General features: G+C 36.1%; 1 protein-coding gene across 1 annotated transcript in view; it reads left to right on the top strand.

Moving 5' to 3' along the window:
* Dok6 (docking protein 6) overlaps positions 1 to 15,605 on the top strand; it is a 472,679-nt gene that overhangs the window by 275,430 nt on the left and 181,644 nt on the right. Inside the window, exon 4 of the mRNA XM_004647161.2 lies at positions 3,664 to 3,783. Within this exon, the coding sequence (XP_004647218.1) occupies positions 3,664 to 3,783 (120 nt within the window). The remainder of the gene's footprint in view (positions 1 to 3,663; positions 3,784 to 15,605) is intronic.

The following is a 15,605-nucleotide window of genomic DNA, read 5'->3' as shown; positions in this document are numbered from 1 at the left end:
AGGAGGAGGAGGAGGAGGATAATTCTGAGACAAGGACTAGCTAGGTAATGATAGGGCAAAACACATTAACACTGAATAAAGGTTAAGAAGACTTCAATACCTAGCAGTTGCCTAAGGAAGAAAAAATGAAATGCATAGCTGTAATTCTTTGAAAGATGATTATTAAAAAGAGATTAAGGAAACCAAAGCCATGTATAATAAATAACTCGAAAGACTCATCTTCTCTGCCTCAAATATGTGGACTACCAAGGTTCACACTTCTGAGATGCAAGTTCAGGGAACCTCTGATTGAATCAAATACTAGCAAACCATGAAAAAAAAAATGACTTGAGTGCTGTTTTTCAAAGTTTACTGTGTGAACTCAGAGCTTGCACTGGCTATTAGAAACAAATGTCCCTCTCCCTGCCCTGCAGATGCTTTTCTCTACCCTGTCTCTGGCCTCCCTGCTTGTCCTACACATTGCCACGTAGATGCAAACTCACAAACTCATGGACACACACACTCAGGTGCACTCCCCTGCACACCCGCACACATGCACACCGGCCCGCTCACTCATTCACACACCCCTCACGAACATACTTCCTCACTAGCCTGCCTGCTCTGTAGGTCCTTGCTCTGATCATCTTCCACCTGACAGAGCCCTTTTCATTCATGCTCAGTTCTTTCCTGGCCCAGCTAGCAGCCTTTGGATCATCGCAGACCAAACTCATCCATCCACTCCTTTCATTCTGAGGTTATTGAGAGCAGGAATTGTGTGTTTTTTAGACAGCCACCTAGCACAGTACTTAGCAGATGTTGATGATGACTCTATTTTTAAAAGGAGCAAATCCTTGATCAATTCTGAGTTGCAAAGATATCTCTCTTGTTCTTTTTCTCTCTCTTCCTGAAATAGTTTATAGGTCAGTCTTTATGGCGATGGTGTGTTCTGTTTTTCATTATTCTGGCCATTTCTGAGTTACTGCACTCCTAAGATGTTAGCACACTGCAGTTCCCAAGGTAACTACAGGAAACATCTCTCTGTCAGGTCAAGTCCGTGATACCTCATGTTGTACTGGTAGGAAGCCTGCTGGTTTTCTGTCCTTACAGAAATTTAGCATTTAGCTTTAGGTCTACTTGAAAGTTAGCACCAGTTTCACAGAAGCCCCTTACTCTAAGACTCTTTCTTCGTCTCAATAAATACTAGGATGTAAGAATGTGCAGAAAGAGGGAATGGAGGATGTATTTCTACAACCTCCAGACACACACTGATTTGCTCTTTGCAGGCCACACTGGTGCCGAGGTGCTTGGCATACTTCACATTTTTATTTTTATCCCAAATAGCATTCTCATCTCTTTCTATGGCAAACTTAAAATACTGTTAGGTAGAATAATGCTAATGAGATACTAATCAATTGTGATTTTAAACAGTAAAGTCCTCAAAAATTCAAATTGATAAGAATTAAAAGGAAGATATAATCATATTATCTCCTTCAGCAGTAAATTTAAATTTCTAAATACAGTATAGAACATATAAATAAGCTTAATCTGTAAGATTTTGCTTTGCTGTTAGATAAGCTTTCAAACTTTTATGAATTTTATAAATTAAAATGTCTTTATCCAATGAAAATATTTTAAATATATGCTGCTATTTGCTTCTGAAATATTTTTAATGAAGTGTGGGATTCCCTCTGTACAAGAAAAAAGATCTTTCACCTTAGAGAAAGCCATAGACCTCAGCAAGCACAGAGTTATTATATTAATGCCTTGTATTTACAAAAGAGTATTTCTTGGGTCCTGGGAAATGCCCAAGGAGTCAGTTCCTGGCCTCTGACTTCACTTGAATGAGTCAGGCTTTTGTAATAATCTCTCTGATTCTTGACTTAAAATAATGTTACTCACATCACTGAGAGGACATTCCCAGAAATAGGCAGACAGTAGCTTAAGTAATGAAAATTTTTTCTTCAGAGTGGAATGTTGGGACTATTGTTTTTGTTGAAATCCCCCTTATGGGGGAATGATGCATTCTTTCTGCTTTATAACAGTATAATAGGATCTTACAGTCTTGAAAGGTCTAAAAGTAAATAATGTTTATTTTAACATTGCAGTGATCAAACTTACTTTTGATACTAAGACCTTATGATGAAACTCAGAAAGGAAGCATAGCCCAGGTTTGTTCGTGTTGACCATGTAGGAGAACACTTAATATTCAAATTCCTGTAGTCACGAAACCTGTCATAGATAACTTTTTATAGGGAGTTTAAAATGCCAAGGGAAAGGCCGGAATGTCATCTGGAGACAGAAAGAAAGATGATGGAACTCTATATTAAAATGTTCTGGTATAGAATTATGCTACATGGAAAAGTCAAAGGTTTCTGTGGGCAAGGGTCAATGCAGAAGTTCTGATACAACTTCTGTAAAGTGACACTAGAGTTTACCCCAAAATATTAAACTTCATGCTGATCTCCTTTACAGTTGCATAGTAAAATATCTACAAGACCTTGTTCTAATATCATAATGATAACCAATGATGTGATATAGAATGCAAATATAATTCCAAGCACCATCTGACTCCATACACAGGGAGTTTGTTTAGAGTCTGCTTCGCTGATGTTTAGGGACCCGAACACTGCAGAGTTCTAAGGGATGATAAGATGCTCAAGTGTTCCAAGCAAAGAAAAGTTCTTGTAAATATAAAGAAGTGGGGAGGTAATTATAGTTGAGACAATAATTATCAAATCAATGTTTTAGAATTAAAATTAGAATCCATGTCTTTGGATTTGGAATTTTCCAAAGAGGATGGATTCTTTTAAGGACCTACCCCTTTCTTTAAAAAAAAAAAAAAAACAGTCCATCTTTTGATATTGAGAAAGGAAGTGTGTTATAGGGTGATCCATTATACATTAAAATCAAAATGACTTAGAGATCAGATCTTCAGTCCATGCAATTCTAAATCCCAATTAGGGGCACACTCACTTGCTTAATCTAGTCTAATGTTTTCAAATAATCACAAATTTTTTATTTTATTTTTATATTTATTTATTTTTGCATTTTTTAAGGGAAGGGTCTACAGGGTGTTCAGGGTCTCACTATGGACTCATAGTAGTTCACCTGTTTACAGCCTCTGAAGAGCTGGGATTACAGGTTCATGCCACCATGCCCAATCTCAATTGCCTTCTCAGCACACCCAGGGAGCGGGGCCAGCATGGCAGGCCTGGGGATCAAACCCCCAGCTTCTGCACCAGCTTTCAGGCACTTTAAACCACTGAGCTATTTGGCCCAACCTATTTTATATTTAAAGTTTTTCTAAGTACTTACAACCCAAGAGTTAAATTAATCTAAAATATTTTTAAAGGGAAACAAATATTCACTGATTATTTCCTGTAGTAAAATAAAGTGCAGGGGTAATTTAAAACAACTTATCAGTGCTAAGTCAAAAATGGGAAATAATGGGCATTTTATTTTCTCTTCCTGAGTGTAGTTTTTGTTTAACTCTTGCTAATTACTAGGAAAAATAGTTCAAGAAGCGTTACCTTTCTCTTTCCCTTGGAGATTTATTGACTCTGACACATGTTCTCAATGTTTTAAAATTTTTTATTAGTGCTTATTAATTATATAGCCTATATAGCCTATTAGGTTACATGGTGGTATTTTCAAACATGCCCATAACTCACATTCTCCTTTCAGAGCTGGAGGCGGAGGAGTGGTGCAAGCACCTCTGCATGGAGTGTCTCGGGACCAGGCTCAACGACATCAGCCTCGGAGAGCCAGACCTCCTGGCTGCAGGCGTGCAGCGGGAGCAGAATGGTCAGTGTACCCTTGTTTCCCATCATCAGCGCATGGAGTACTAGCTGAGAACTTGGACGATAGTCAGGCCCTCGGAAATGTTTCAAACCACTCATATTTTTAAAAGAAAGAAAAACAATCAACTAGGTAACTAAGGACCTTTCCCTCAGCCAGAGAAAATGCTAACTTGTTATAGGGAGTTTAAAATGCCAAGGAAAAGGCCGGAATGTCATCTGGAGACAGAAAGAAATATGATGGAATTCTATATTAAAATGTTCTAGTATAGAATTATGCTACATGGAAAAGTCAGAATTTGCTGTGGGCATAAGCCAGGTCTCATGGCTTCTTCTCTGAGACACTGTCATTTGCTCAAATGAAAATCTAGTAATAAGTCATGGTATGTGAGGCGTTTGAATATACAGCATTGTTGTTTCCTCCTTTGAGTGTTGTTTTAGCTTTGAAGTTTATATAACAAATTTAACTTACCAGTAATCCATAGCTTCTTTGGCATTTAGCTAATACAGTCAGGGAGAAGATAACAGTAGATGAAATCACAGAGTATTGCAAAATTGAGGCTTAGGAGATTGACAGTGTGTACTCACTACACTGTTCTCTAACTCTACAGGCATTTCTGATATCTCTTAACAATTTATGCTGCATGTTCTTGATTAGCACTACTAATGAAAATGAATTTATAATTTAGTACGAGGTCTTAAATCATATGCAGATAATTATTAATAATCATAAGCTTATCTCTACCAGTTTCAAAATAACTATCACCACCATCGTATGATTTAGTATTGTGAAAATGTAAAGTTTTCAATATTGCTAGTATTTGATGTGAGTCTGTGTAAGATTTGATGGTTATTGGTTGACACCCTCGACACTACTTATGAAAAAGAATTATCTGTTGTTTACAAATGAGCACAGAATTAAAGTACACAATGATAATGCTTGATGATTAGTGGATTGCTGGTGATAACGACTGCTATCATACCACCCATGTAAGCACTATTTATTGTTAGTCAATAAAATGAATAACAAGATTTTCCTAATTTTTGATAATGAATATAAATAGAGGCCAGCCCTGCCTACATCCATAGTTTTGCACACACAAAATTGTTGTAGCTTTATTCCCAGCTCCTTTTACATTCCACTTTTTCTTCTGTATTTGCTCAGATTCCCATTTCTCTGACTTCTTTCTGAGAACTGTATTAGGCACAGAAAGCCCGTAATTGTGCAGCATATAGCATAGCCCTCATCTCAGTTTAAGAAAAGAAGGAAAGGTTCTTACTGTAAAGATTTGTCAAATCCTATATAAAGCAGGCATGAAAAGGCAAGTAAATTAAGCTCATGGGTGTGAATAACATGTATCTCTTATAGTGCAAAGTGCATACTTTCATTTTAAAAGTTCAGAACTGTTTACGGCTTGCATCCAAGTGATCTTTGGTGTGATCTCTTTGTTCCTAAGTTGATGATGGTGTTATTTGGCCTAGAAGAGAAAGGGGGATTTTCAGTGTGGACTTTCAAACTGAAACAAACATGGAATTAATGTGACAGCCACATGAAAAGCAAATGTTTTCCTTATAAAGAAAAAGAAAGAAAGGCATGAAGAAAGGAAGCAGAAAGTTTTCTACAAATAACTTACAAAAGACTTGAAATTTTAATATCACCAATTCTATAAATATTTATGTTATGTTTATTTTGTTTGATAATCCTAACCACAAAAAGTTATATTTTTAAAATATGTATTAAAGAAGGTGGTACTTAATTCATTTAAATGAGCTTGTAAGGGTCCATGGCACACTATAAGAAAATTAGCAGTCTTACTGTAAAACACATATATAAAGAGACATACATGCACACACACTAAGACTCTTCAGTATTTAGCATTAAATATGAAGTTATTGGATGCAGAAGGTCTCTTTTCACTTGGATCCACCTTCCTCTTGACTCCAAGATTACAGATGCAGCTGCTGCTGTGGCCTCATGGAATTGGCGCCCCCTTTATCCAAGATGTGTTTCTAAGAACAGATGATGTACTTGCTGACTTAGTCTTGTTCCCTTTAAAAATAATTGGATGACCTTTGAAAAATTGTCATTTATGCTACAGGAGAACAATACAAAAGATAAAGTTCAGTCAAATGTTAAGAATGTCCACCAAGACTAGCTTATTAATTCAGAGAGAGAGAGAGAGAGAGAGAGAGAGAGAGAGAGAGAGAGAGAGAGAGAGAGAGATTCAGATAGCAGAAAACTTTGTACACATATTGCATAATTTCTTACAGGAAAGTTTTCACTTTCTAATCACCAGGCTTCCCCTGAATATATTACAATTCCATTCAAAAGCCCCCTCTGAGATGATTATCAAAGACTGTGTGGTCCAGGCTAAGATTTGGTTTCAGCTGCTCGGGTTGTCTCATTCAGGTCTTTGAAGACAGTGGAGCCAACATTTCTTTCTTAGACATTATGCACACTTACTTTACTTAAAACGCTCAAGGAAGACATTCTTTGTTCTAGCTAGTTAAAATTAAAATAGCATTTATAGGGCTGGGGAGATGGCTCAGTGGTTTAAGTGCCTTCCTGGCAAGCGCAAGGTCCCGAGTTTGATATCCGGTACCACATGAGGTGGCAGTCCCCAGAACCCCAAGCATGGTAGTGTACAATTGTAATCCTAGTACTGGGGAGGCTGAGACAGGAGGATCTAAGAGTCTGATGTGCATAGCGAGACCCTGTACCAAATAAGTGAAATAAAAAGCATTTATAAAACTGTCTTTTCATGAATTTTCAATCACTACTCCAGAGTTTTCACATATAACAGACCTAAAATAAACAAAATCTTTGACCTCAAAATGCATTTTAGTCATTAATATACAGAGATAGAAATAAATCAATTGTGAAAGAATTGTCATTAAAGATTCATTTCTTTGTGTGTGAAGGCGCTCCGATTTTCAATTATATAATGAACCTTTCATCAGACACTTTATTTTGTTATCTTGTCAATCATGTTCTTGGATTTAGTTTGAACTTTTTCTCCTAAAACATCAAATACATATGCATACAGAATTAATGTAAGCAATTACATTAGCATGGTATGCAGTCTTGTGGCATTCTATAAACAAGGAAATTTCCACAATTGAATCTTGGATAGTGGCACTTTTTGACATTCAAAATTGCGACTTTTCTTCTATTTTTCTGACTCTCCAAACAGCTTGGTCTTATTTATTCTGTGACTAGATGAGAATAGATATTGATGCAAATAATTTTTTAAAGGTGAAAGACGTGTGTTGCTGAGATAAAAGTATTTATTGATTAAATTTTGGCCTTAATCATCTTTATCTAGGGATGTCAGTTGTTCTCAGATTGATTCAGCATCCCACATGGTACAGAAGAAAATTAAGCAAACAGAAGCTTACACACACACACACACACACACACACACACACACACACACTTATTTTTAGACCCTAGACCTCAGATGACACTGTCACAGAGAAGAGAATACTAAGTAGACATTTCAACTTTTAAATTTCCAGGTCTCTAAGTCTATCCATAGTATTTGCAATTCCACACTGACCTTAGAAAATATTAATGAATGATATTGTACTCATAATTATTTAGAACACAATAACTCTAAAAAACCAGATAGTGTATACTAATCATTAATGGGGACAGTGTATGTAAACAAGAAGTAACTCACTTGTAAGGAAATTCAAGCAGTTGCAGTTAGAAGGAAAATATTCAGTTTGCTTTTTATGTAAGAGATATCCATGTAATGAGAAAAAGAAAATACTCCCAAACAAACAGGAAGTTCAACCTTATACTGCCATCTGATTTACTCAACATTAGATTGGAAAGTTTTGTTTTGTTCAAGACCTTGTGGTTTTGCCTGTGATTGGATCAGAATAATTTCCTGTTTTTAGCCTAAAAATGTATCATCTTTCTCAAAAGTAAAGGAATATTCTAGTGATTCTAAATTCTACCTGATTTGCCACAATAAACATGCTTCCTATGTTCAACCCAGACACCTTTGAATGTCATGTATGCACTCAATATTCATACATCAATCATATTTGAGGACATATATATCCCAGATCCAAGCTCAGGAAATGCAGACTTGAACAAAATGTGGTCAATGGGTAGGTTTTCACAAAATAGTGAAGGGTACATACCTACACTCAGTTTATCAGTTGATGTTTTGTAAAATAATGTTGTGCTACCCGACACCAAAAAATTCTCAGTAGCAAAAGACTGTAGATTTGTTTGTTTTATTTGTACATAGGTAAAATAGCTAAAATTTAGCTGATTTGTGCTAGATTCTGCTGAAATTGAAATTCAACTACAGGTAGCATACAGTTGCATTCAGGTTCACTCATCTCCTTATATGGAAGTTGTGGCTATCTGAATTATGTCCCCCAAACAAAAAATAATTATTATATACAAATTGTTATATATATATATATATATATATATATATATATATAATAAAAACAGTAATTTAAGCCTTTTCATGTTTTATTGCATTAATATTCCACTGGGCAAAAGAAGTCCCATGTCTAAGCCTGAAATCCAGAGGCAGAAGTACAATCAAGCAGTGAAGCCATGATAGAGGTTCGAATGTATATCCTAATAGGAACAAAACAAGGAATTGAAAAAGTAGATCAATGATACAATTTACTATTGGACATATTAAAAGTGCCTGCTAAAAGAGCAACAAAAACTGTGCTATAATTGTGATTAATTCTAATTAAAGTAGCCTACTTCTTTAAAATCATTTTTGTTTTCCTCCAAGTAGGCCTTCTCAATTAGATCAGTCGAAAATTCTTAATGGCCATCCTGTAGTTAAAACCAGTATTAGCAGGACCTCATTCAAGTGAAAAAACAAAATCCCTCTTAATGAAAGACAGTGTCAACAGTAACAACAAACTCTATTTGGGATTGTTCCCCAAGTTCTCAAGTGATTGGAAGTCCAGGATACTTATTTGTAAGAATATTCTTTATAACCAGTAGAAGAGTTTTCTAGTTTTATGATTCTGTCCATAGGTGACCCTGAAGTTCAGATGCTCTCTAGAATTCCACAAAGTGCATTCTAGGAAATATTACTGTGACTCTGATGACCATAGTAGTGATGATTCACTCTCAGAAATGAAGATCCTTCAAAGTGAGCCCAATATGGCTATTCTATGGGCCGTCCCAAGCGCCCCACTGAGAAAGATGACATTGAAGTTCCAGTATTCGGTAACTCTGAACATCATCTCAGGTGGGAAGTATGTCTTCACAGAAGCAACCAAGTTCAAATGGGATCCGTACTGTGAATTCTAGTCCCACAGCATCCATTACATCTTTATAGAAAGGGGAGTTTTGGACAGAGACACAGATGTCCTTAAGGGAAGACGATGCAATAACACATAGGAAGAAGCCAGCTAAACAAATGTAGCCATGATTATCTGCAAACCCCCAGAAACATGTCTTGCTGGAAACACAGTTGCTAGAAAAGACAAGGACAGATTCTCCCTTGAGTATCAACGAATGTCTCTGCCATAGTTGACTTTAGACTTTTAGCTTCTAAAACTGTGAGAAGATGAGTTTCTATTTTTTAAGTTCCCCAGTTTTGGGTACTTTGTTACAGTGGCTCTGGAAAAGTAAAACTATCTGGTGGTTATGATGCATGTAAGTAAGGCACAGTGCTTGTGAAGTCTTGTCCCTTTCTGCACATAAGACATACTCATGTCCTCCAGAACTTAAGTTCCATGAAGCATAATTTAAAATGCTGGTGCTATCCACAGGAAAAGCTGACACATGGGGACTTTGGGAGTGGCCATGCTGGCCAGAAGCAGACATTAATGGGCACAATACAAAGACTTCAATGGGTCATCACTATTTTGCCCAGTCTTGGAATTCGCTCCTTTATTTTCATCTTTTGATTTAATATAATGTTGCATATAATTTTAAAAATGGTGTAAAACCACCAGTTTCTTCACCTTGTCTTCAGTACAGACTAAAGTGTTATAAAGGTCAGTGCCATATCTATTTATGCCTCTTCTTTGAGGGGTTTCCAAATCTAAATTATCCATATGTTGAACATCTAACCATATTATTACAAGTGACATGTATGCTTGAAGAAGCATTTTGAAGTGGAACAGGATACATGCTGCTTCATTTGCCATGGTAAAATCCCTTCTGCAAATACCAAGCACAAAATGTATATTGAGAAAATAATCATAGTTGTACAAAGGAAAAATCTTTTCAGGGGAATACTTAATGCAGAATTATTCATTTCTCCAAGATAAGAACCACAAGAAAAAAAGAATATCTTTTAAAAGTTTTACAGAAAGAAAGAAGCAGATGCCTTGCCCTTTCTCTTTCCACTGAAGGTCATTTGGAGAGTGGCAGATGCTTATGTCTACCCATGTACTTTAGAGGTATCTTCAAAAGAAAGCTAGAAATGCAGCTGCCCTAGCGATTCAAGGCATAATGCCAAAGGACAAAGTACTTTAATGGAACTGGCATTGTAAGAAATCAAAGATGGTCTCAATTGTTCCAAACTGAGTCTGATGTGAAAGGGATGCCCATGTTTTCTGTGGATCCAAATTGGACTCTAGATATTATTTGGGAACATGAGTTGATGGCACAGGAAAACAGAGTAAAGTAGCTCCATAAGGGTAGAGGGGCATAAATGCCTATAAGGCAAGTTCCTTTTCCTCTGCTGACATCTGTGTCTACGTTAATTAACTTTCAGTTCAGTTGAACTTCAAACAAAGTAGGCTAAATGAATCCTTCATTAGCAGAAAACTAATAAAAATTTCAAAAAAGAAAATAAAAGTGAATTCTATATATAATGTTGTGATTTGTTTCATTTTAAAGAGAAAACCCAATAAGAACGATGCAGATTTTTAAGACAAGATGATAGATAGGCCTGGGGAGATAGCTCAGTAGAATAAGCACTTGTCTGGCAAGTTCAAGGACCTGAGTTCAATCCCCGGTAGTGCAAAAACAAAACAAACGAACAAACAAAAAAACACAAGATGATAGGAAATTAACAATGTTTATTTTATTGCATATTGTTGTGTTCAGATTAGTTGGCCACACTACAGATACAGGCATGGAAATTGATCACACAATATAAGCAACAGCCATTCCTTTCAGTGAACTAATAGAAACTAGTTTTGATGGTCATTTTCTTCTGCTATAGTAAAATAAAACATGGCATAGGGCAGGAAGGTCAAACTCACAGACCATTTGACAGAAGTTGATGGACTAAATTAATACACCATCAAGCTCTGTTCTATTTCTATGGAAACTTGTTAAAATCCACAAAATTCTATGAATTTGTGCTTTCTGTGTCATTCATTGAGAATGATAACAAGAGTCCTTACACAAATTATTGTGACAGATAAGTAAAGCACAACACAGAAAGCACAAAGCACAATATCAGACTAAAACCAAGCCCATATTTCTCAGGCCTTCTCTGAACAGCTCAATGGCATTCCCATCAATGTGGTAAACCAGAGAATTCTAGGTTCTCCTGACAGCTACAGGGTAGGAATCTCTGGGCAGAAGGGAGTGGATATTAATACTTTAACAGCCTCCATGGTTGTCTTTGTCACTTATGTTTGAAAACGGAGGATGATTGACTGTGAATTATAATTAACTTTTTAAAAATCTACTACTGATTTTAGAAATGTGTCCACCTCATGACAACTTTTGAAATTCTGGATATAAAATGGTATCATATTTTGATTATATTATCTTTAAAGTATTTATTTTATAAGAATTATATCCCTTTCTTTAATTCCTTTTTATTTATGGCTCTTGTTCTTAGTTTACATTATAAGAGGTTCACCTATTTGTTCAACCCTTTCTTTTTCTGCTTTTATGGGCTACATTTTTCCTCCCTTGAATTCATGTTGACGTCCTAATCCTCAGCACTTCAGACTGTTGAGGGAACTTGGACAGAGGACATTTACAGAAGTATTAAGGTAAAATGAGATTATGTAATTGTACCCCAGTCCGACGTGACTGGTATTCTCATAAAACAATCAATTGAGGACAGGAATATAGAGAGGAAAGACCAGATGAAGATACAAGATGAAGTGAGGGGGAAGAGGGAGCGGGGCTTACAGGTCTCCAGAGAAGTCGACTCTGCTGACCGCTTGGTCTTGGAATGCCAATGTCCAGAACTATTGAACAGTAACTGTCTGGGGTTTAAGGCCCGTGGTCTCCAGTCATTTGTTAAGATAACTCTCACAGAATAACACATTTATGTCCTGAATATTAAAATTTCTGTTTATCCACTACTGTCACTAATTAGTTGCTCTACAAGTCAGAGTTTACTTGATAACTCGTTTTTTACTCTCGGAATGGATATTTATATCACCAATTTTAACTTCCTCATTTTAATATGTTTTGTAAAGTTTTAGATTTTTTTCATTGAACAAGTTTAAGATCTTAATGCCAATAATGTTATTTCTAGAATTCAGATTTAATATAAGAAATGTTAAAATTTGAGGAAAAACAGGGAAAATCGACCTTAATTTCTGATCTGTCATATAGGAAAAGTCAAAATATTATATTTGATTATAGCTTTTATAAGTAAAAATGTAGTACATAATTTACACTTCTAGTGTTCACTGGGTGAAAATAATTTAAAAATAACAAAGGAAACAACTTAGGAACCATGTGAATTAAAACAACGTAACATGTGTAAAGCATTAGCTTTAATAATAAGTTCAAACAAATTATTCTCTTTATTGAAACATAGCTTTGCTCAGATTGTTTTAAAATAAATATTATGCTACTTAATATATTCAAATTATCCAGTTTGACTCAAGAAAATATAGGAAGTGTAAAGACCCATATAATCAATCATTAGAGGGATTTAAATTGTCATACAACTTCATGTAGAGAAGCTCCAGTCTCCTATAGCTTCATTCTTGAATTATATCAAATGTTAAAGGAAGAAATAATACCAACACTATACAAAATGTTGCAGAAAACACAGCAGGATCACTTGACAATTAATTTTCTTGAGTCACTAACCCAGATACTAAAAGCAAACAAATCTATACAAGTAAAGATACTATAGACAAACATCTTTCATGAATACATGCTCCAAACCTTTTAAAACTATTAACAATCAAGCGGAATATTATATTTAAAAAGATTAAATACATCCTGTTCAATTTTCTTAGAATATATTTAGACAGGGTCTACATGGTCTCACTACAAAGATTGGACTTGTGGTGATCCTCCTGTATTCAGCCTCCCAAGAGCTGGGATTACAGGCACATGCCACCATGCCCATTTTCAGTTGGCATCTCAGCATGCCCGGGGGGTGGGGCCAGCATGGTACGCCAGGGATCAAACCCTTGTCTCCTGACCTGCCTAAGCAGGTGCTTTAGTCTGCTGAGCTATCTGGCCGGCCCCATCCTGTTCAATTCTGACAAATCAGTCATGCTAAAAATCCCATAAATGTTTCATTGTATTAATAAATTAGCAGAACAAAGGACAAAATTATAAAATCATTACAATATATCTATAAAAGACATTTGATGAAATACAACATTCATTTATGAAAATATCTCTCAAAAACTTAGACATAAAGGGCTGGGGAAATAGCTCATTGGCAAAAGTGCCTGGCAAGCACAAGGTTTTGAGTTTGATCCCTGGTTCCAGAAAAACAAACAAACAAACAAACAACAACAACAAAAAACTTAGATGTAGAGGATTTCCTGAAACCAATGAAGGCCAATCATACAGACTCTACAGAAAAGTTCATTCTTATCCATAAAATTTTCAGTGCCTTCTCCTTAGCACTGGAAACAAGAAAACAATATGTTCTTTCACTACTTGCAATATTCTCCTGAATCTGATGTATGTAGTATGACTAGAAAATAAAGTAAAATCATAAAAACTGGTAAAAAACATTGTGATCTACAATTGTGTACCAGAAAAATATTAAAGATCTTCAAGAAAGCAACTACAAAAAAAAGTATTTTGTGTTATTGAAAAAAACAATGGTGATATTAAAAATTACATGTGCTTGCATATTTTATTATATATTCAACAAATGCAAGATTAAATATTAAAATACCATTTACTAAGCCATCAAAAACCATCACAGACTTAGGAAAAACTTGGCAAATGGTACACCAAGCCTATATTAATCAGCTGGCTGTTTGCTATGGCCCAGTACCTGACACCCACAACTTCAAGGTGGAGAGGATTAATTTGTCTCTTGATTCAGAGATTCAGTTGTGGTCATCCCACTCCCAGGCAGAAGCATCATGTTGGAAGGGTGTGGCAGACAGAAGATGTTCACCTCCAAGCAGCCAGGAAGCAAAGGGAAAAACACGGAGTCCAGAATCTCTACCCTTCCAGATCCCACCCCCTTTGGTCTACCTCCAACCAACACTCACCTCCAAACAGCGCATTCAGCCTTGAATTTCTTAGTGGATTAATCCTCAGAGGAAGATATCATCTATGAGACCCAGTCACCCTTCAAAAGTCACATCTCTGAACACATCTGATTATGGGGGGCATTTTGGATCTAAGCCCTAAAAAGACCACTACAGAAAACTAAAAGAGCTCAATGAATGAACGATCAAACTATGCTTATGATTGCAATGCTTAATTTTGGTAAGGTATCAACTCCTCCCACATTAAGATTTCAGAGATTCACGGCTGGAGAGATACCTCAGTGGCATATGCATCTGCCTGGCAAGCACAAGAACCCAAGGTCTGTACCCGGTGTCACCTGCCTTGCTGGCCCTGGAACCCAGGGCACGCCTTGCTGGCCCAGAAACCAGGAATGATGGTGCTCGCCTGTCATCCCAGTGCTGGGGAGGTTGAGACAGGCGGATCACTATAAGTCTGATCTGTGTAGCAAGATCCTGTTCTAAATAAATAAATATATAAATAAATAAGGAGATTCAGCATCCAGTTACCATAAAAGTCACAAAAGCCAGGCATCATTTTAAGAGTGTAAAAAGCTCATTTTAGATGCGTTTGGAAGTCAAAGCACCAACAGTAGCTAAAAAATCTTGCAAAGTAAGGACAGAGTTGATATGAGAACACTTTTAGGACTTTCTCTGTCATGGGCAGTAATCAAGACAAAAGATAATAAGGAGATTAAAAGAACATGATAGTGACAAAAAGTAGAGCCATCTATATGGGCAAATAATTTCACCGAGATCACCAAAGCCATTTTTCATAAGTTTCTTAGTTATCTAGAAAAGAAAAAGTAAAACTTCTAAAATAAATTGTCATAAAATAACTACATTTGGATGGAATATAATGACCCAGGATCCCTATTTACAGCATACCGAAATTTCAATTTAAGATAGATGCTAATAGTGTTTGGACAGGATATTCTCTCTGCATCTTGTACTACAGATAACCACTAAGGAGATAGCAATGTACAATGTATTAATTACTGAAGCTATCCGATTAATCAGTTTTGAAATTGTCTCATTGATATTTGTTTCTCAATAAAATAAAAAAATTGAAAAATAAGATAGATGCTATGTAAGAATATACCAAAATTTCTTATATAAATCACTGAAAACAAAAACTATAAAGAAAAACAAGGTCAGATTCACAAAATTCAAACCTATGCTCATCAAAAAGCACTATCTAAAAATTTAAACTCAAGTTAATAAAAAGGCAGATCCACATGTAACAGACTAGTGGTGTGCTGAAGCTGCCTGCTCCTTAGAGCTTGCTGCGACACAGAAACACAACCTGCAGTTCCCAGTCAGATCAGTGCTTGCCTCTGGGGGTGCAGGCTGCTAGGAGTGGCAGCAGGGAACTTCCTTGGTGGCCAAATGTCCTGTTTCCTAATGTGC

Source organism: Octodon degus, unplaced genomic scaffold (assembly GCF_000260255.1).
Source record: "Octodon degus isolate 3935 unplaced genomic scaffold, OctDeg1.0 scaffold00289, whole genome shotgun sequence".
Classification (NCBI taxonomy): Eukaryota; Metazoa; Chordata; class Mammalia; order Rodentia; family Octodontidae; genus Octodon; species Octodon degus.
This window is presented reverse-complemented; position numbering and strand designations above follow the sequence as displayed.